Genomic DNA, 20,958 nt, shown 5'->3' on the forward strand with positions numbered 1-20,958 from the left:
CAATACAAAATAACAAAAAAAATACAAAGAAATAAATAAAGTATCACTCTAGGAGATGTAATTTTATCTTTGATGTTCAGAGACTATTAAATTTACATTGGAGTCTACATTTCCTTGTCAGCTTAAATAATCAATCAATCAATCAATATCATAGAATACATAAAGAAGATTTGACATTTATTCTTTTTACTTTTGCTTCGTAACGACTGTTTTACCATTTTTTTACCATTCAGTACATGTAGAGCAGTTTTACCATTCAGCACATGTAGAGCAGTTTTGCTTAAAACTGAGCAGAAAAGCAGAAGGTAATTTTCAAGGTTTAGAATTAGTAAATATCTTTTTTACCGTATTCTGCTTGTGGAGAAGATTTTAGGGGAAAACTGATAAATGCAGGTTCATCAATGTATGTGCTGATATAAAAATGACTATGTGCGCATATGTAATAATATTTTTAGCGATAACTATTGAAAGGTAAATATTCTTGTTCCCTGGGTGTGTCAGGTAAAGCCCCGCAACTTCTGTTATTTTGAATGCAAACACGATTTTCAAGAAAACTATTTTTTGAAAATTTTAAACCCAGCGGTTGAAAGAAAAAAGTTTTTTAAGAAAAATTTTTCTGTTGTTGAAAGCAAAAAGTTGCTGAAAATTTTAAACCCAGAGGTTAAAAGAAAAAAGTTTTTCAAAAATAATTTTTCATTAGTTGAAATTAGTTGTTAAAAATTTTAAACCCAGTGGTTGAAAGAAAAAGGTGTTAAGAAAAATTATTTTTCAGTGGATGAAAGCAAAAATTTGTAGAAAATTAAAAACCCATCAGCGGTTGAAAAAAAAGGTGTTAAGAAAACTTATTTTTCAGTGGTTGAAAGCAAAAAGTTGTTGAAAATTTTAAACCAAACGGTTGAAAGAAAAAGGTGTTGAGAAAAATTATTTTTCAGCAGTTGAAAGCACAAAGTTTTTCAAAATCATAAACCCAGTGGTTGACAGAAAAAAGTTTTTCAAGGAAAATTATCTAAAGAGGTTGAAAAGGTGGCTGAAAGATCTTAAACCCAGCGGTTGAAAGCAAAAAACTGGATTTTCTCAGTGGTTTAACTAATAAAAGAGTTTTCAAAAGTGGAAAAAAATGTTGACGTAAATAGAACGATTTTAGCGGTTGGACAAATTTTAAATTTGAGAAAAAAAGTTGAATTTTATATTTTAGACTGCGTAGTGCGTAGAGTCTAGGCTAGATCTCACCGCTTGATCAACCGCTTCCGCTGAGTTTTTTTCTACAAAGTATATATCATTCCTTCATGAGATGAAAAAATATCTCTGGTCTGTATGAGAACTTTTGTATGAAGTCATCAGGTACATTGGGAACTGATAATTTGGACTGATAATTTGGCATAGTGACAAAAGGAACAATTTTCATAAACTCAACAGACTGGCCTAACTCTATTCCAATCAGTCCTTTTCTTGAGGTTGGCCCTGATTTTTCACTAATAACGCTGCACAGTAGGTTTCTTGCTGAAAGTTCACAGAAAGGTATGAAAGACGGTTTCAAAATCCAAAATTTACAGTTTTGTCTGTTTCATTGTGTTTTAGATGATCTCTTTTAATTGTTGTGTACTGAAATATTTTTATAAATTAAATATTTTTGTATGAGAAATGAGAAAAACGTGCAATTCTAGGAGATGAAAAAATGTAATATAAATTTTTGTTCCATTTATCATGTTTAACTAATGCACTTTAGTATTTGCTTTCTACAGTTTTCTGGTTTTCATAGATCACTGTATCTTTCTATCTTTCTATCTATATATCTATCTATCCATATATTCATCTATTTATGTATCTATCTCTCTGTCTATCTATCTAACTAAAAGATAGTTCTGAATCTTAACTCTGCTACTGCTAAACGTCTTGTTTAATATATTATTCAGTTTGTGTGCATACACCACGGTGACACAGCGACACACACGGCAGCTTTATCTGAGTCATACTTACTCTAGGTGTGTTTCACTCTATACTATATACTCTATACTCCAGGTGTGTTTCACATCGGGGTGTTTTTTTTCTACACTTTCCCTAGGTGTGTCTCACATCGGGGTGTTTTTGTTCTTAACTTTTCTAGGTGTGTTTCACTTCATGGTGTTTTTGCTCTATACTTACACTAGGTGTGTTTCACATAGGGGTGTTTTGGTTCTTTACTTCTCTATGCGTGTTTCACATCGGGGTGTTTTTTCTCTATACTGTATTCTAGGTGTGTTTTACATTCTAGTGTTTTTGTTCTATACTCTACTCTAGATGTGTTTACATCATAGTGTTAATTTTGTTCTACACTCTAGTCTTGGTGTATTTCACATCATGGTGTTTTAGTTTTACATTCAAGTTTAGGTGTGATTCACATCATTGTGTTTTTGTTCTATATTCTACTTTAGAGGAGTGTTTCACATTATGGTGTTTTGTTCTACATTCTTGTCTAGGTGTGTTTCATATCATTGTGTTTATGTTCTATACTCTACTCCTACTATAGGTGTGTGTCACATCAAAGTGTTTTTGTTCTATACTCTACTCTACATATCTGTGTTTCACATTATTAAGTTTATGTTCTATACTTTACTCTAGGTGTGTTTTACATTCTAGTGTTTTTTTTCTATACTCTACTCTAGGTGTGTTTTACATTCTAGTGTTTTTGTTCTTTACTCTATCTAGATGTTTTTCACATCATAGTGTATATGTTCTATACTCTACTCTAGGTATGTTTCATATCATTGCGTTTTTGTTCTATACTCTACTCTAGGTGTATTTTACATCATAAAGTTTATGTTCTATACTCTATCTAGGTGTGTTTCACATCATAGTGTTGTGTTCTATACTCTAATCTACATAGGTGTGTTTAATATCATTGAGTTTATGTTCTGTACTCTACTCTAGATGTGTTTTACATTCTAGTGTTTATTTTCTATAATCTACTCACATCATTCAGTTTATGTTCTATGCTCTGCTCTAGATGTGTTTTACATTCTAGTGTTTTTGTGTGTTTCACATCCTAGTGTTTATGTTCCATGCTCTGCTCTAGATGTGTTTTACATTCTAGTGTTTTTGTTTATTCTATATTATTTTACCATATTCATGTATTGTGTTTTTCAGGAACGATTTAGTTTATATTCCTGTCTTTAACAAAGTCTTCTCTATATTTGTATCTGAATATTTGAATATATATATATATATACTATACAGGGTGTCCCAATAAACATGGGAGTTGATAGACGACTTAAATATCGCCTTTGATTAATGATAAAAAAGATTGAAAGTCTAATAAGCTTTTTAAAATATGGTCTACTTTTGTGCATCATTAAAATTGACCGAGATATTAAAGATTTGAACAGTTTTGCTGATTTTTAATAAACTGGAATCTGGACAGATTTCCTAATAACTCAGTCAATTTTGAAGGTGAAATAATGGCAGACCACATCTTGAAAATACCAGTTAGGAGTTTTCGTTTTAATAGTTATAAAACAAGTTAATGTTTACAAAAAATAATCCACCTTGGAACAAAGACGATTTATAGAAATCATCTTTTTATTCGAATATCTAATGGGACACCCTGTATATATATAATTGTATATATATTTGATTGTGTGAATGTGCTCTAGTTAGCGCTCAGTAAAGCATTTCTCCCATAAATATTCTTCAAAATATTTTACTAAATATCTCACCAAATATTTTGTTAACAAACTCTGCTAAACTTTAAAGGGGGGGGGAGGTAGGGGGGAGGGTTATAAAGAAATGTATAAGGAAAATTTTCAAAGGAACGGACACTTTGTAAAAATAATTACGGAATAACGTTTTATGATGTTTTAAGAGATCAAAAAATTTTGCAGAAAAAAAGAATCAATATGAAAAATTTTTTTTAAGAAGGAAATTTATTATAAGGGAAAAATATTCAAAAGGAAAAGTGTTCAAAAAGAAAAATTATGCTAAGGGAAAAATATTTAAAAGGAAAAATGTTCAAAAAAAAAAAATTGTTCTGATGGAAAAACATTCAAAAGGAAAAATGTTCAGAAAGAATAATTATTAACTGGATCATTCTGAGCTGAGAACTTTTAATCAGGATATTCTTAATCCATATCTGTTTATTAATCTGAGCTGAAAACTTTAAAATGGTGGATATCAAGATCAATTTTTGATCCTCTCTTTTTAATAATTTGGAAATTAATCTAATCTTGTATCCTTGTTTGTATCCTGAAAAGTTTATAAAATTCAACCAATCACAGTGGCGTATCAGAAGCCGGGAAATTTGAAATTTTGCGCGCCATTTGATCAGGGTTCTAATTAATATTAATATATATGAGACGGGAGATACTCTTTAGTTTTGTAAAACCGGTTTTTATTTGTCTGTACTTTACTATACAGTACTGTACTATATCAAAAAAGAATGGATTAAGCAGGAAATTAAAAGTGTCCACATTGAATATTAAAATTAAGCGATCGGGACTAAAGATTTTCCAATTCAAGTTCCCAGCTCTGGAGATTACTGACAAGAGGAGAACAAGCATTATTTAATCTCGAGATTAAGAATAAGAGAGGATCAAATATTGATCAAAACAAAAGTTCCCAGCGTTGGCATATGTTAGTTGGAGAAAACGAGGTGCTATCCTCCATTAAAAAGAACTAAAGTTTGGGCATTAAAGTGTTTTAATTATCTGTAAGCAGCAGAGGTAATTATTAAATTATGGACTTTAAACTGTATTATAACTCTTAAAAGATAAGCAACGGTGTTTTTCTGATATAAATTTGAATAAGAACTACGTAAGAATACAATTTATTCATTAATTATATTTCAGAATGAAAAATAATTTGTATTCCTTTCATTTTACTTCAAAAATGATATTTTAAAATTTAATTCTACAGTACATGAATGATTTGATGAGACACCCTGCATTTATTTATATATGCATTTAGTCCAATGTCAATTCTTGTTTAATCATTATTCATAGTTTCAGGTTTCAGTTCAACTCTGCCTTATCAGGTAAATCAGGCAGTATTGAGAACAATCAGGCAGTATTCAAGCAGCTGGTGAAATCAAGGCACTGGTGATTTGACAAACAAGGCAGTTTTCGTCGAAGATAGTGATATAAAAACAAGGTGATTTTACACCTTTCAATTTTTAAAGGACTGTAAGCGTAATTTCAAGTGATCCTCCATGCTAAGATGAACATTGAACAATGATTCCCTTATAAGCTTTGTCTAATCCAAGGATATAATGCAAGGAAAGTTATTTCAGAGGTGTACGCAACTTTGTACTGCAGTGTACTGTCTCTGGGCGATAATGTAAACACAAGACAGATGTAATAGCCTGACATGGGATTCATCTTTCAAATAAAAAATTAATAAAATATTCTGGTCATAGGAAACTAATATGTGAATTATCAAAATTATCAAAATTTAATGCTTTTAACCTCCTCGGATACTAAACGAACACTGATGCATCTATTCTTGTTTACAAATTCCGCCCAGAGTAAACTGGATTCAATATGTACGCAGAGTATAGACGACCGCAAATAACTTTCCTTGTATTATAACCTTGGTCTAACCAAGTATGACTTTAATATAAATGTTTATAATATTGAAAACTACTTATTTTAAATTGGACAAACTTTACAATTTCTACAGCAGGAACACAAATTGGAATTATCAGATATAAACACTTTCTTTGGGCATTGAAATCTTTGCATGAAGGGTCACCTGTAATTATACGCTTACAGTCCATTTAAAGGCGAGCGAAAAATGAAAGGTATGGGCTAAAGGAGAAAAATAAGCGCTTTTGATCGCTACTAATCTTACTTCTATCTGTTGCGTCTATAAGGAGAAAATTGTTAAAATCGACTCATGCTGAAGAACGTAGAAACCATGAAAATTCAGAAAGTTTCAACATTCAACTTGGATCGTAAAATAATCAATTTAATTCCAAACAAATCATTTACATATTACAAACAATAGTCATCGATCTTTTTTCGACGCATTCGTATATAGTTGATATTTCATAATATATTTTATTTGTTTTACATATATGATGCAATTCAAACGACGATCAGTTGGTTGCCAGGTGTTTTTGCACTCGATGTGCCTGCATGGTTCCACGGAGGAGAGACACCTAGCATTTTTTCGCGAACCCTCCCTTTAAAAAAGTTAAACTATTATGTTGCTAACTAAGTTAATAATTATTCATTAAAACGATTTAACTGATCTTTTTGAACAATCTGGTTTTGATTAATATCTTTGGTCAAGTAAAAATTTTGCATAATGTAAAAAAACACATTTTCCACAGGATCTTAACAATCAAATTTTTTAAGTCTAAAGACTTTAATTGTTTAACAAAAAACCCCATCAGTACTCATAGCCCGGTAATTTCCTAGTATACGATTTTTGGACCCCTCCCCCCTTTTTTCAATTTTGTACATAATGGATATAATTGGTCATGTGGCCGCAGCGGTCGGCCTCCTAGCCTGTCCTAGCCACAGTGCTCGCCCCATAAATTTTTTAACCTAACTTACCTAAGATAATAAAAAATAAATAATATAATGTTGCTGAAAATTAGTGGTCATGTACAAAATTGATAGGAGGGGAAGGGGAGGTCTACCGACTGATCTACCGACTGGCTTGATCATCCCTCCTTGACAGCCCTGATCTGTTCTATCTAAGACCCCCCAGCATGCAATCCTTCCGAAGCCAAAATGTATTATTCTATTAATCCTTTATTTTACAGTTTTTAGATAAATTGTAAAGTTTGAAACGAATGTTACCCGAAAAGCTTCAATGAACTATATTTCTCCGAATAATTCAGGTAAAATTATTCATTAAAATAGCATTTTTGTTTATAAATTTAAGATCTAGATATTTATTTACGTATCGAGGATATATTACAACTTAGTTTATATGGATTTAACAGAAAAAAAACTATTTTACGATAGTATCGTTTACATACATTGATTAAGAAGTAATCTATTAGTTTCCGGATACATTTTTTCATTATTTTCTTGTCAGAATTGATATTACATTTAAAATCGAGTATTGACGAATCAGCAGTTTAGACGATTAAAAACTACAATTTATTCAATAGGATAGCATACTTGTATACAATGTGACTTAGCAATACGATAGACATAGCAATTTATAAATTGGAAAACACATTTTCTGTAGTCAAATTTTTTAAAAGGGGCAAATGATTTTAAGTATACCTTTTGTTACTCAATATTGATATTTTATCAGTAAAGTTGGATTGAGATATTAGAGGTCTGCAACATCAGATTGCAAAGATATTGAGTTTTTAACTTTTTGCATAATGTAGTAAAAAGAAACATATAAAAATTCGGATATTGATATTCTTTTAGAACACCTTTAAAGCTAAAACACCTTGAGTTTTTAAACAGACTTGAATTTGGTGTCAACCCGTATTTAAAGGGTATCAGTGGAACTGGGATGTATATGCCACTTCTTGAAGGGCGAGTTACTTAAAATCATGTTTACAGCCAAGAATACCAATTAATATTTCAGATCCTATGGATCTAGAGAAGAATGGAGTTAAATATGAAATTCTGGAATACATGAATGAGAAGATAGATTCTCCTCTGGATGACCTAATGTACGACCTGGTGGATGAGCTCCTGGATGAATCAAAGGATGACTCTGAGTATGGCAGCTCGGATGAGAGAATGGAAAATACAGACTTTTATCTGACAGAGTTGACTCAAACTGAAGAAACTCAGTGTCCGGACCAGGTCAATTTTATTATTTTTAAATTTCAAAAATATTGGAAAAATTGTATTTGAAAGAAATACTTGAGTATTGCGATCTAAATTGCCTAGGTTGATCATTAATCTAAAAGTCTTCAGGAATTGCCACCGATTCAAATTTTCTATTTCTTGTATATATGTCGTAGACCATAATTTCTGGTAGAGATAATCTAACTTTAGAATATCAAAGGATTACGCCATGAAGGCAAATTATTAAATATTAAAATATAATAATTATGTCTTTTTTTCGTTTCAAATATTTCTATACTACACGCTAACACAAAAATCTGAAATTAGGGTATAATTACGCCTGTTGAAACTCTGTGAATAATATGTACGCTAAGGCTTGCATTTAACTTTTTATTCTAGAAGTAAGTTTATTGAGATCACGCATAGGGTTTAAAAATCGTATTTTCAACGTTATTAATCTCAGATTTTTATATTGTTTTTAAACCAAACGTGAAAAACCAAATTAAAAATTTGTTTAAAACATATTCATTTATCATATCAATCAAGTAAAAAGTTATTCGTTTTATAATAATTAAAAATATTTCGTATTATTTTTTGTATTTACAGATTCTAACTGATAACATTCTACAAACACTAATTCAATAATATCTTTAATTCTAATGTATTTTTCAGACATTTTTCATAAAGAAAACAAATCACGGACGAATGACTTAGATCAGAGAAATAAAAAAACTATCGTTTTTTAAAAACTACACAATACAATACAATACTATACGATATTTTTTTTTACAGAACGAACGATTTTCTCGAACAAACTTTTTAAAAACGATATTTATTTTACTGAATGAACGATTTTATGGAACTTTTACTAAACGAACAATTTTACTGAACAAATGATTTTACTGAACGATTGTTTAGTGAGAAAACGAACGAAAAAGATGGAAAATAAACGATAATTTTAAGAGCGAAGAAAATCAATTGTTTTGAACTATTGAAAAAAATGGGTTGTTCATGAACGACGAACGAACGAAATGAAAAAAGCCCGAACGCGTCAATCTCTAGTATCTACTCTAGTCTAATCTATAGCACTCTTTGAATATTAAAAACTATAAATTCTGTGAGATATAAAAGCCAAAGTTCAGAAAATTATTCATTAAAAAAAATTTGATTTGTTTTTTAGTCCAACCCTTTTAGTTTTTCTTGTAATTTCAGTAGTTAAAGAAATTGAGTCTTTGCCATAAACTCATATTTTCTAATCCCTATTTTTCTTTACTAAAGTTGATTACTCTGGATGCGTCCCAATTTACGGAAAATGTCGTCTTTTTAGCTTAGATAGATAGAATTCGCATATGACGTCACTGCATGTAGAAGCGAGCATGACGTCTATATGGATTCTATGTATAACAATCTATGCTAAGGAGACGACATTTTCCGTACATTGGAGCGCATTTCGAGTTTAACCAACCTTATATAAAGGACCTTGGTTTGAAACCTGATGGCGTAAACCTTTAATATTTAAAACTTAGATTATTTGATTGCAGAATTCATAGTTTGACATATCTAAGGTCTACGCCATCAGATTGCAAATGTATAGGGATTAGAAAATCATGCAAAGTTTCCTTATTCATGAATTTCAATACCCGAGTTCAAGGTTGAATAAAGTGTTGAAATGTTTCCCCGCAATGTTTAGCCACATGTTGCAACTGCAAGAGAACAAATAACTCATCATATCATCTTCATTACTCTGCAATTTAATTAGAATTCATATTTAAAATATTTATAAGTAGATTTACAATATAATAGTTTGAAACATATTCGCCACATAAACCTAATTTTTTTAATAAAAAAGAAATTTAACACGAGCGTGCCTCAAACTTAATTTTTTTTGTTCTTATATCTTTGCTGCTCAATCTTTAATATTTAAACGATAAAGATGGAATTTTTAAAGTAACAAATATCGTCATTTGAAATTTCTTCACAAACCTTTAAAATTTGAATTAAAAATTGAAACACACGCATCTCTGCCCCTTTAGTAAAAGTAAATTCAACCTATTTGATGACTAAAGTCTGACCGCGTGAACCTTGTTGCACCCGCTAGTCCTGTCCATAGAGTTAGGTACAGTACAAACTAGGACCGGAAAGGTTGACCTGGCTCAGAAGTTCAAGTTGTATTTCTGACTGAAAAGATTGACGCTATGTCTACGCCTCCTGTTCTCCAACCGCCACCGCTGCTACTCTCCGCCATTTATGTGCTCCATTGCACAACGTTTGAATCTAATCATTATTATGCTGAACCAGGGGAGCTCATGTGAAAACAACCTTAGCTATCTTGTAGCTCCCCGGCCACAAAATATATATATAATTGTCTAGTTTTTTTTTATTAATATGAATGTTGTAAACTTGTGGCCCAATAAATGATTTGATTTGATTTGATTTGATTTGAAATGTACTACAGCTGCCCGTGAATAAATATTATATTTTTCAGGGATATTTTTACGCAACTGTGATACTCAGCGGTCTTTTAGGCTTAGCAATCCTACTTCTCATCCTTCTTATCATATATCATTGGAGAATACGCAGGCAGGTTAGTCATTCAATCCCTCTTATCATATATCGTTGGAGAATGTGCAGGCAGGTTAGTCATTCAATCCTTCTTATCATTTATCATTGAAGATAGGTAAGTCTTTCAATTCTCATCATGTATTATAGAAGATATGTTTGTTATTCAATCCCTCTTTTCACATATAATTTAAGATAGGTTAGTCTTTTAATTCTTATCATGTAATATAGAAGATATGTTAGTCATTCAAACCCTCCTTTCATATATCATTGGAGCTGGGTGAGTCATTAAATCCTTCTTATTATATATCATTGGAGATAGGTTAGCCATTTAATCCTTCTTTAAATATATCATTGGCCAGTTTAGTCATTCAATCCTTCTTGTCATCATTGGAGCTAGGTTAGTCATTTAATCCATCTTTTCATATATCACTGGAGCTAGGTTAGTCATTCAATCCTTCTTATCATTTATTATTTGAAATAGGTTAGTCATTAACTCCTTCTTATTATATATCATTTAAGATAGGTTAGTCATTCAATCCTTCTAATCTTTTGTCATTGGAATAGGGTTAGCCATTTAATTCTTCTGATCATTTATCATTGTAAATAGGTTAATCGTTTACCATTCAATCCTTTCTATCTTTTATCATTGGAAATAGGTTAGTCATTCATTTTTTCTTATCATTTATTATTGGAAATATGTTAGACATTTAATCCTTCTTATTATAGTCATTCATTATTCATTCCTCATTCTTCAGTATTCATATAATTCATCACTGCAGTAGATATTTTTTCATCCTTCAAATAATAAAATATCATTGGTGAGAAATTAGTCAATTATTCATTCTTTATCAGTATCTTATCTATAAAGTTGTAATCTCTATTTGTCTGTTCGTTTGTTTGCCCGATCATAACTCAAGAACCCCCAGACCGATTTGCCTCAAATTTTGATCGGGAAACTAGGGAAAATAACTGGAATGTTGTTAGTTTGCTTTTGAGATTCTAAGTCGAGTGGGTTCACTTTTAACGGGGAAAATAGCTAAAATCGTAATTTACGTCAAAAGACGGGTAAACGGTGGGACAAACTATGACTCCCCTTGGCAACGATGGTTTCCCAAGCTAGTGTATTATATTATAGCACTTAGTTATCATATGTTTTAGTGCATCATTTACTCTTTACACCCTGTTCCACAATTTATGATCACTTTTTTATATTGTTTAGATACAAAGAGAATAGTATATATATTAGAGTGGAATTTACTAGAAAAAAGTGTAAAACTACCATTTTGTTGAACTGTTTCCATACTGCAGGTGTACTTTACAAATTTGTGCTATATAACCTTTTGGGCCCTGGAACATCATTTTACAGAAAATCTAATATTAATATTAAAAGAAAACCAAATTATAAAATAGGCTGGTTTCATAATTGACCAATGATCATTTCACATAGACTCTATGCCTTTCACTTTACAAACGGTGATTTTCCATTATAACTATAAATCAAATGATGTTTTTAATTCACCTATAATTCATTTATAAAGTTAATTTAACAGCTTTAAAAAAATCGAAATTGAAATGGATAGTCTAAGGAACATACAGTATTAATATACTCTACTGCATATAATTTGTGGACATTTACATGATTTGTACACTTTGAACTCCCTTTCAGGCTGAAAGGGACTGACAAAGGGATTGTCTAAATTCCACTCTAATATATATTCTATTTTTTTTGTTTAGATACCAGGCGGTAAAAATGTGTCAAGAGCAGAGTCCTGGCGATATGAATCAAATATTTATGTAAATCCATGGAAAAAATCTTTCATAAAATCATTAACTAAATTTTCATATTTTTTTCTTATATTTGTCAATACCTTTAAATAAAACATTTTTTAATAGATAGAAAAGTTTATTTGCTCAGCCAGACCTAAGGCTGTTGGTGGGGTACCTGTATATGAGGCTCCCCCTCTAGCTCCCCCTCTACAAAGGTAAACATTATTTTTTGAATACTCCTTAAAACTTTAAACTTAAAACTTACCTGTACAAAAAACCTGTACAAAAATTCCTAGAAATTTAATTTAAATAAATTTTAAAGCGTGTACACTGTGCATTGTACAGCGTACACTGGTATACAAGTGCACACTGTACACTCTGTACATTGTACAGTATAAACTGGTATACAAGTGTACACTGTACACTGTAACTGTAAATTTTACAATATAACTGGTGTACAAGTGTACACTGTACACTCTGTACATTGTACAGTGCAAACTGGTATACATGTGTGCACTGTACACTGTAAATTGTACAATGTACAATGAAACTGGTAAACAAGTGTACACTGTCCACTGTACACTGTAAATTGGTATACAAGTGTACACTGTACACTGTGAATTGTACAGTGAAACTGGTAAACAAGTGTACACTGTCCACTGTACACTGTAAACTGGTACACATGTGTACACTGTACACTGTAAATTGTACGATGAAACTGGTAAACAAGTGTAGACTGTCCATGTACACTGTAAACTGGTATACATGTGTACACTGTACACACTGTACACTGTAAATTGTACATTGAAACTGGTATACAAGTGTACACTGTACAGTGTACACTATACATTGTATTGCCCTGCCTAGGGAGTTTTTCTCTCTATAATCATAGAGAATAGAATATATAGAGAGGAATTTACTAGAAAAAAGTGTAAAACGGCCATTTTGTTGTACTGTTTCCATACTGCAGGTGTACTTCACATATTTATGCTATATAACCTGGTGGGCCCTGGAATATCATTTTATAGAAAATCTAAAATTATTGTTAAAAGAAAACCAAATTATGAAATAGGCTGGTTTCATGATTGACCAATGATCATTTCACATAGACTCTATGCCTTCCACTTTACAAACGATGATTTTCCGTTATGACTATAAATCAAATGATGTTTTTATTCATCCAATTCATTATAAAGTTTATTTAACAGTTTAAAATATTCGAAATTGAAATGGATAGTCCACGGAACATACTGTATTAATGTACTCTACTGCATATAATTTGTGAACATTTACATGATTTGTACACTTTGCACTCCCTTTCAGGCTGAAAGGGACTGAAAAAATTCATTCCGAGAGATTCTTTTAATTCCTCTCTATATATTCTATTCTCTATGTCTATAATCTATAAATTGTCAGCAAAACTTATACCATCTCCCTCGTTAGATATCTCAACTATTGAAGTTTTAATTGTCGACAAAAATTTATTTTTCGATTTAAAATTTTTTCAAATTTCAAATATATAGAATAGATTTACTAAAAAGTTTTAATAATGCATGAACTTTCAAGCCATTCTGTTGTTAAGCGTAGTGATGCAATTTGAAACCAAGCAATTAAAATTTATCTTCAGCAGAAAACACATCATAAAGCTATTTCTTCTATCAATCCCACGAAATTTTGTAGCTTCTAAATTGCCTTTTTTTATATTATAAGGCAATTGCTCGTGCGCATTGCAAAGGGATATGGTAAGTGTAATCGTTGCGTGCAATTTGTTATGGTATAATTGTAAAAAAGTATGTTCATGCCTTGCTTGAGCGATTTCTAAAAACAAGTAATTTTTTCTTTCTCAAAAACTATTTTAAACCAAAAATAATGATTGATCGATTAAAATTAATAAAAAATGTTAACTAATATTTGTGTATTCATACTATGATAAAATATGATAAACAATATTTAATCAAAAGCAAACAGAAAATGCATTTTCTTACCACATCGTATAAATTCCGTATACTGTTTATTGCATTTGCATAATAAGGATCAATATTTCAAACTGAAATTATAAAATGAATTCATCAGGTTCACCTTCTACAATAAAGATCATTACTTCAAACTACTTTACTACCTTCACTAATCAATTATATGATAGACTAGCTTGGGAACCCAGCGTTACCCATGGTACTCAAAGCTACTCTCCCCGTTTACCCGCACTTGATCGTAATTTACGATATTAGCTATTTTTCCCGATAAAAGTCGACCTGAGGCCAAATTTAAAGAATTTGAGCGGCGGCATGAATATGGTTGGTTTCTCTTAAAATTGTATTCAATTTTTCAAGATTTAAGCCGGCGCTCAATTGAAACCGGGTTTTGGCGGATTTAAGACGCGGCTCAAATTCATTAAATTTGGTGAAAGGGTTCCTATGTTATGATCGGACAAACAAACACTCATACACTCAAACAGATATAACAACATTAAAAATATAAATAAAAAGACGCCTAAATATTTAGGAGGGATTCCAACAAGTTGACTTGAATTAATATTGTTACAAAATAATGATATAAAGCTTTACTTTTCAATAATTTAATTTTAACCAAGGTTTTAATGCGAAAAGTTATTTCAGAGGTGTACGCATCTTTTGTACTGCAGTGTACTGTCACTGGGTGGTAATGTAAACACAAGACGGATGTCGAAGCCTGACACGGGATCCATCTTTCACATAAAAAATCAATGAAATATTGTGGTCATAGGAAACTATTATGTGAATTATCAAAATTATCAAAATTAAATGCTTTTATCCTTAACGATACTAGACAAACACTGATGCATCTATTTGTGCTTACATATTCCGCCTAGAGAGAACTGGTTTCAATATGTACGCAGTGTATACGCAACTGCAAATAACTTTCCTTGCATTATAACCTTGCCTGTGATAATGTTTAATGTTTTTTAGATCAATTCCGCACACCACAATTATGGAAAATGATGAAGATGAGACGGCAATTTTTATTTCTTAATAACTAATCTTATAACATTTATTTGTTCGCTACAGCTGGCTAATGCTGATAAACGGCGGAACTAACTAAAACTATTGATAAAAAAATAAACCTGGGCAACGCCGGATACTCCAGCTAGTAATCAATTAAACAACTTTAGTTAATTTTTTAATGTAATGAAAGTGGCTTAAAGGGACAGTAAAGGAAAAATGAAAGGTTTAAAGGGACAGTAAAGGAAAAATGAAAGGTTTAAAGGGACAGTAAAGGAAAAATGAAAGGGGGTAAAGGCTGAAAGCTAATCACTTTAGATCTTGATCGCAACCAATGAAAGTTTTATCTGATGTTCCTGTCTCGAGAAATTGATATAAAACTGTGTTAAAATCATACGAAAGTTCATATATGTAAAATTTAGAAAATCTTAAACTTAAATCACGTGACCAGAATTATCACCAATGGCAGAGCAGTGTACTGATCACGTGTCTCTGCCTGTATCACGTGACAACTTTACCGCACTGTCATTGGTGGATTTTCTGGTCAAGCAATTCGGACGTGTAAATAATGTTATGAATTAAATCTATTAAAAATAAAAATAACACATATAAAATTAGAATTGTAGTAAACCTAAGTAATAATTAGCTTTCTCGGGGATATTATCGTTTTCAGATTGGTTGCTTATTTGCTGAATTTGATCTATTTAAACCCACTACTTTTATACAAAATTGTATATATATTAATTTTCGTATAAATTTGACACAGTTGTAAATCAATTTCTCGAGATAGGAACATCAGATAAAACTTTCATGGGTCGCGATCGTGAGCTAAAGTGATTAGCTTTCAGTCTATACCCCCTTTCATTTTTCCTTTACTGTCCCTTTAATTCTTTTTATGTACATCTAATCTCTCTTTTCAAGCTTTATCTACTTAAGTTTTATCATATATATCAAATCAAATCATACTTTTATCAATGTCCTGCTAACAACCCTCCAAGCTTTTGAAATGAATTTGTACAAATTTGTTCCAAAATCAAAAGTCATAAAATCCATCTCATGCTACACATAACTATTGTGGGGCCCAACATGACCCCAGGGAAGGTTATGGAGGCCCAAAATTAAAAAAAATTGTGTCCAAAAGTTTATGATTTTTGTTAAATTTTGAAAATGAGCGAAAAAATAGTGTTAAATCTTTTTAGCTTTTGTTTAATATTGTACAATTGAGAAGATGCTTACATAATAGAGTCACAATTAAAAGCTGAAATAGAGAAAAGAAAAAGCAAAACCTTGTAATATCCAAATTTTCATGCACAATTGTCAAAGAAGAACAATTTTAACGATTGGCAATAGTTTCCTATCTATCGATCTATCTATCTATCTATCAATCAATCTATCTATCTATCCACATTTTCTGATTTTTTACATTTTTACATTAAATTCTTACTTTTTCCAGGGTAGTCTATATATTCTATTCTCTATGTCTATAATCTATATTATACTAAACATAATGTTTCACGTCTATCCTGACGATCCTCAGTAGTTCTTTGAACAACACATATATTATTAAAGTTAGTAATCTTTGGTTTTGTTTGTTTGTACGTCCAAGCATAACTCAGGAACCCCATGACCGATTTGCCTCGAATTTTAATTGGGGGTACTCGGCAGAACCATGGGTAGGAATGTTTGCATAAAGGGATTATATTGGGTGTCCCAAAAAAGTGAAATATGGAGGGTTACCAACAAAGGCCGGATGAGACTGTAAAGACGACCCAAAACTCAAATAGGACGATTTGAAGCTTGCTTTTTGGTTTCTGAATTCATTTGAGTATTCCAATAGGACCATATGATATTAATAGGGGATATTACTACAGTATATAATGTATTTTTGAAAATATATTTTATTTTAGGTTTAAAACTTTTTTGAAAAAAATGCCAGCTTTTTTGAAACCATTAAAAATGACATGTGATACATAGGATGAGAAAGAATCCAATTTGCAGATTTTCTTGTTTTATTTTAATAATTTTATTAAAGCTTTTCACATTGTAAAGCAAAAACAAGACTTGTTTTATGTTTGATGATTGACGTAATCGTTTTCAGGCTAGTTTCTGCACAATTGATTAATCTCAAGAAAATGGCGTCGTTATTTAAACTTATCATGTTACAGTGATAACCAGATAACAATGGAATAGGAAGACGACATCACAGTGTATTTGATAGTGTTACAAAGCAAATGGTTTTACCAGACACTTATAAAATCATTTGTTTTGTAAAATGGGTCTTTTTACACTGCACAATTGCTGTGATTCGTCGTCATGGATCTTATAAAATTTAAAACTTGATTCTAAAAGTCGTCTTACTATTCCAGAGTTTTTAGTTATCACTGTAGATTGATACACTTTTTCATCTCTCACAGCAATACAAGCAGAAAACAGAGAAGTCTTTGTCTTTGTCTTTGTTTCTAATCATTATACAGATTGTCCCATATCATATATGATTATGTCCCATATCATATATGATTATGTCCCATATGATATATGATTATGTCCCATATCATATTTGAGTATCTCCCAGCCTTACATGTCACACAAACGGTTAATAGAAAATCCTAGTATTTTCTGCATGCAAATTTTTAGGTTAGCCTTAGGCAATTTTTCTATTTTTAAAAAGTTTTAGATAGATAGATAGATAGATTTTATTGCTAAAATACATGTATCTGTGTACAGAACGAGTTTACAATCACAAATTGGTGATTATATTAACAGTACAAGTAAAAAGCAATTAGGGGGAAAAAAGCTCTTGGCTGTTTTGATTATTTTTTCCACCTAATTTCAATAATGATAACAACACATTTCAATTAAATAGATTTAAGGAGAACTATTAGATATCAGGGTGCGATTTTATCTTATGCAAAATAGTTTATACATTGATTAGAATAACTATAGAGTTGTGAACCATACCCCCTAATATAACCCTGTTGTAAAAGTCGTCTCTGACAAACTGTACCTCTGTTGAACCCGATCCGTCCACTCACCAAACCAAACCTTGCCAAGGATTTTGCATAAACGTAAACAATAACCTCATGGAGCTAATAAAACTTTAAGTGCATTAAAAAGAACCAAAAAGAGGATCACTATGAGACGTGGCTTTTGAGTTATCAATTAATCTTATTGATCGTTTCTGTAAAATGTGAATTTGTTTTATTTCTGAACATTTTTTTCTTCCCCAGGCTGAAATTCCATATTCTATAAATGATCGAAATAAAGATTTTTAAATGGTTAGTTTAATATTAATGTTTTTAAATTTTCTGATTAGTCCCTAAAATCGCAATTTAGAGGTATAAATGATCCAATTTGATGTTGAATAGGTAAGGGTGAACTTTGTTACAAAAAAGGTGTCTTGAACATTTTTTGTCATAGACGTCAGTTATAAAAAGCATAAATACAAAATTCTTTTTTGATTGAAAGAAAGAAGGAGGACGACAATCATTAAACAGTTTCATGATTTGCCACCGAAAATTTTTTCATTTGTAGAAGAGACTCAGAATCCACTGGACCTCCAGGATACTCTAGAAACTCTTCAATAAATTCAAGATCAGGGTTCAGGTATGTATACAATAAATACAAGGGTTCATGTATACAATAAATACAAGGGTTCACGTATACAATAAATACAAGGGTTCAGGTATACAATAAATCCAAGGGTTCAGGTATACAATGAATGCAAGGGTTCAGGTATACAATGAATGCAAGGGTTTAGATATACAATAAATACAAGGGTTCAGATATACAATGAATACAAGGGTTCAGATATACAATGAATACAAGGGTTCAGGTATACAATGAATACAAGGGTTCAGGTATACAATGAATACAAGGGTTCAGGTATACAATGAATACAAGGGTTCAGGTATACAATGAATACAAGGGTTCAGGTATACAATGAATACAAGGGTTCAGGTATACAATAAATACAAGGGTTCAGGTATACAATGAATACAAGGGTTCAGATATACAATAAATACAAGGGTTCAGATATTCAATGAATAAAAGGGTTCAGGTATACAATAAATACAAGGGTTCGGGTATACATTGAATGCAAGGGCTCAGGTATACAATAAATACAAGGGTTCAGGTATACAATGAATGCAAGGGTTCAGGTATACAATAAATACAAGGGTTCAGGTATACAATGAATGCAAGGGTTCAGATATACAATAAATACAAGGGTTCAGATATACAATGAATACAAGGGTTCAGGAATACAATAAATACAAGGGTTCAGGTATACAATGAAAACAAGGGCTCAGGTATACAATAAATACAAGGGTTCAGGTATACAATGAATACAAGGGTTCAGATATACAATAAATACAAGGGTTCAGGTATACAATGAATACAAGGGTTCAGGTATACAATAAATACAAGGGTTCAGGTATACAATGAATGGAAGGGTTCAGGTATACAATGAATAAAAGGGTTCAGGTATACAATGAATAAAAGGGTTCAGGTATACAATGAATAAAAGGGTTCAGATATACAATGAATACAAGGGTTCAGGGTTCAGTTTAATACTAACGTATAAATGAATATTTTCTAGTTTAATATTCTGTCCTATACCTCAAGATTAAGAAGAAAAGGATAAAATGATACAGTTTTTTCCAGAAAACAGTGAAATAATCATCGTCTTTGTTCTTACTTTTGTTCATGAAACTAAGCCGAGGGTTTAGGTGTTTAAAGATAAATATGATCACAAACTACAAAATGAAAAACAAAGAAAACAGTGATTCCAGTATTTTCTGAAACAATTAAGAGTACAAGCTCATTATACTTGAAATGTTAAGGTCTGGAACCCCTGGCACCAGCCCACTGTGCTCCCCACACACATCTCCTCTGCTCCCCCGACCCGGCAGGGCGGGTCATAACAGAACCGGTTCTACTTCAAACTCAGGTTTCAGAGGAGTTGACGTCATCAGGTCGAATATAAACAAGCTTTTCAAAACAAATTTAAATTACCCAATGTCATTTGCCAAACTATCACACTTTTATTTCGAATTAACGAACATTACGATATTTTGAAAGATATGTTAGGGATATCTCAAATTTTTATATCTTGTTTTAATTTTTAATTTTTCATACAGTGGTCGGCCATTTTACCAATACTATGAAGACGCCTGTTTATTATGGTTTAATGAAGTAAACAAAGAGAATCTGTTAATTGACAATATCTCGTTTTTTCCTTGTTTATGTTCACAGTTGTGAATATTTATTACTTTAGATGTACTAAACCTGGATACCCTCCTCCTTCCCCTGGTGGAGATAGAAGACGACTTATCTCTCTCACAGAGCAATTACAGAACAGACTAGACGATCAATCACAGAATGAAACTGAAAACATATCATTAGTTGATCAAAGTTAATTAAAATGTAAATAAAATATTATCTAATTGTTATGGTTTTATTTGTGTAAAGGTATTTGAAATTAAGATTTCCAAAATTAAAAAGAATTTCGTTCATGTTTTATTTTGCTTGCTTTTTTATACACCTTTTACAGTTCAAGCGCAATCAAAGATTAAAGTTGATTCTACATCACTCTTGAATTGTCAAAGTCAAAGTAAATTTTAGGAAATAACAACATTTCAATTTTTTCATTATAACAAAGTTTTATTTACAAATAATATTTTATAAAAGAAAAAAAAGTTTTTAAAATTTAGATAAGCTTTTTTTGATAGAAACCTGACTGAAGAATGGACGTGTGAATAGAAAGTATTTGTCGACAAATCTTAATAAATCATCCAGCATCCTCCTTTCATCCATTATCTTCTTTACTTCCATCTATATATCTAACATTCTATCTTCCCATTTATCAATCTACCTACCCAGCTATCTATCTACCCATCTATCTATCTACCCAT

General features: G+C 31.2%; 1 protein-coding gene and 1 long non-coding RNA gene across 12 annotated transcripts; both read left to right on the forward strand.

Annotated features, from left to right (window-relative positions):
* The first annotated feature begins 1,895 nt into the window (after positions 1 to 1,895).
* Positions 1,896 to 15,288, forward strand: LOC111708243 (uncharacterized). 11 transcript variants are annotated; one of them, XM_023481561.1, is made up of 9 exons: positions 1,896 to 1,982; positions 4,974 to 5,121; positions 6,743 to 6,820; positions 7,531 to 7,754; positions 10,225 to 10,323; positions 12,036 to 12,102; positions 12,214 to 12,283; positions 13,779 to 13,810; positions 15,014 to 15,288. In XM_023481561.1, the coding sequence occupies exons 3-9, from the start codon at positions 6,793 to 6,795 to the stop codon at positions 15,082 to 15,084; spliced, it is 591 nt and encodes a 196-aa protein (XP_023337329.1). In that variant the 5' UTR covers positions 1,896 to 1,982; positions 4,974 to 5,121; positions 6,743 to 6,792; the 3' UTR covers positions 15,085 to 15,288. The 11 variants fall into 11 exon arrangements, with proteins under 11 accessions (XP_023337329.1, XP_023337321.1, XP_023337327.1 ...); XM_023481553.1 differs by having other exon boundaries at positions 12,036 to 12,095; positions 12,195 to 12,283; XM_023481559.1 differs by having other exon boundaries at positions 6,750 to 6,820; positions 12,036 to 12,095; positions 12,195 to 12,283.
* Positions 15,289 to 18,371: 3,083 nt separating this feature from the next.
* LOC111708246 (uncharacterized) lies at positions 18,372 to 20,494 on the forward strand. Its single transcript, XR_002766609.1, has 3 exons — positions 18,372 to 18,649; positions 19,888 to 20,019; positions 20,322 to 20,494. It is a non-coding gene; the product is annotated as an uncharacterized LOC111708246 (long non-coding RNA).
* The last annotated feature ends 464 nt before the right edge of the window (positions 20,495 to 20,958 follow it).

This window comes from Eurytemora carolleeae, unplaced genomic scaffold, assembly GCF_000591075.1.
Source record: "Eurytemora carolleeae unplaced genomic scaffold, Eaff_2.0 scaffold867, whole genome shotgun sequence".
Lineage (NCBI taxonomy): Eukaryota > Metazoa > Arthropoda > Copepoda > Calanoida > Temoridae > Eurytemora > Eurytemora carolleeae.

What these genes read in the sequence shown, in the direction of transcription:
- LOC111708243 (XM_023481553.1), top strand. Translation starts at nt 6,793, where the DNA reads ATGAACTATATTTCTCCGAATAATTCAG. An exon ending in ATTGGAGAATACGCAGGCAG is followed by an intron (nt 10,324 to 12,035) that starts GTTAGTCATTCA and finishes TTTTTTGTTTAG; the next exon opens with ATACCAGGCGGTAAAAATGT. An exon ending in GATATGAATCAAATATTTAT is followed by an intron (nt 12,096 to 12,194) that starts GTAAATCCATGG and finishes ATTTTTTAATAG; the next exon opens with ATAGAAAAGTTTATTTGCTC.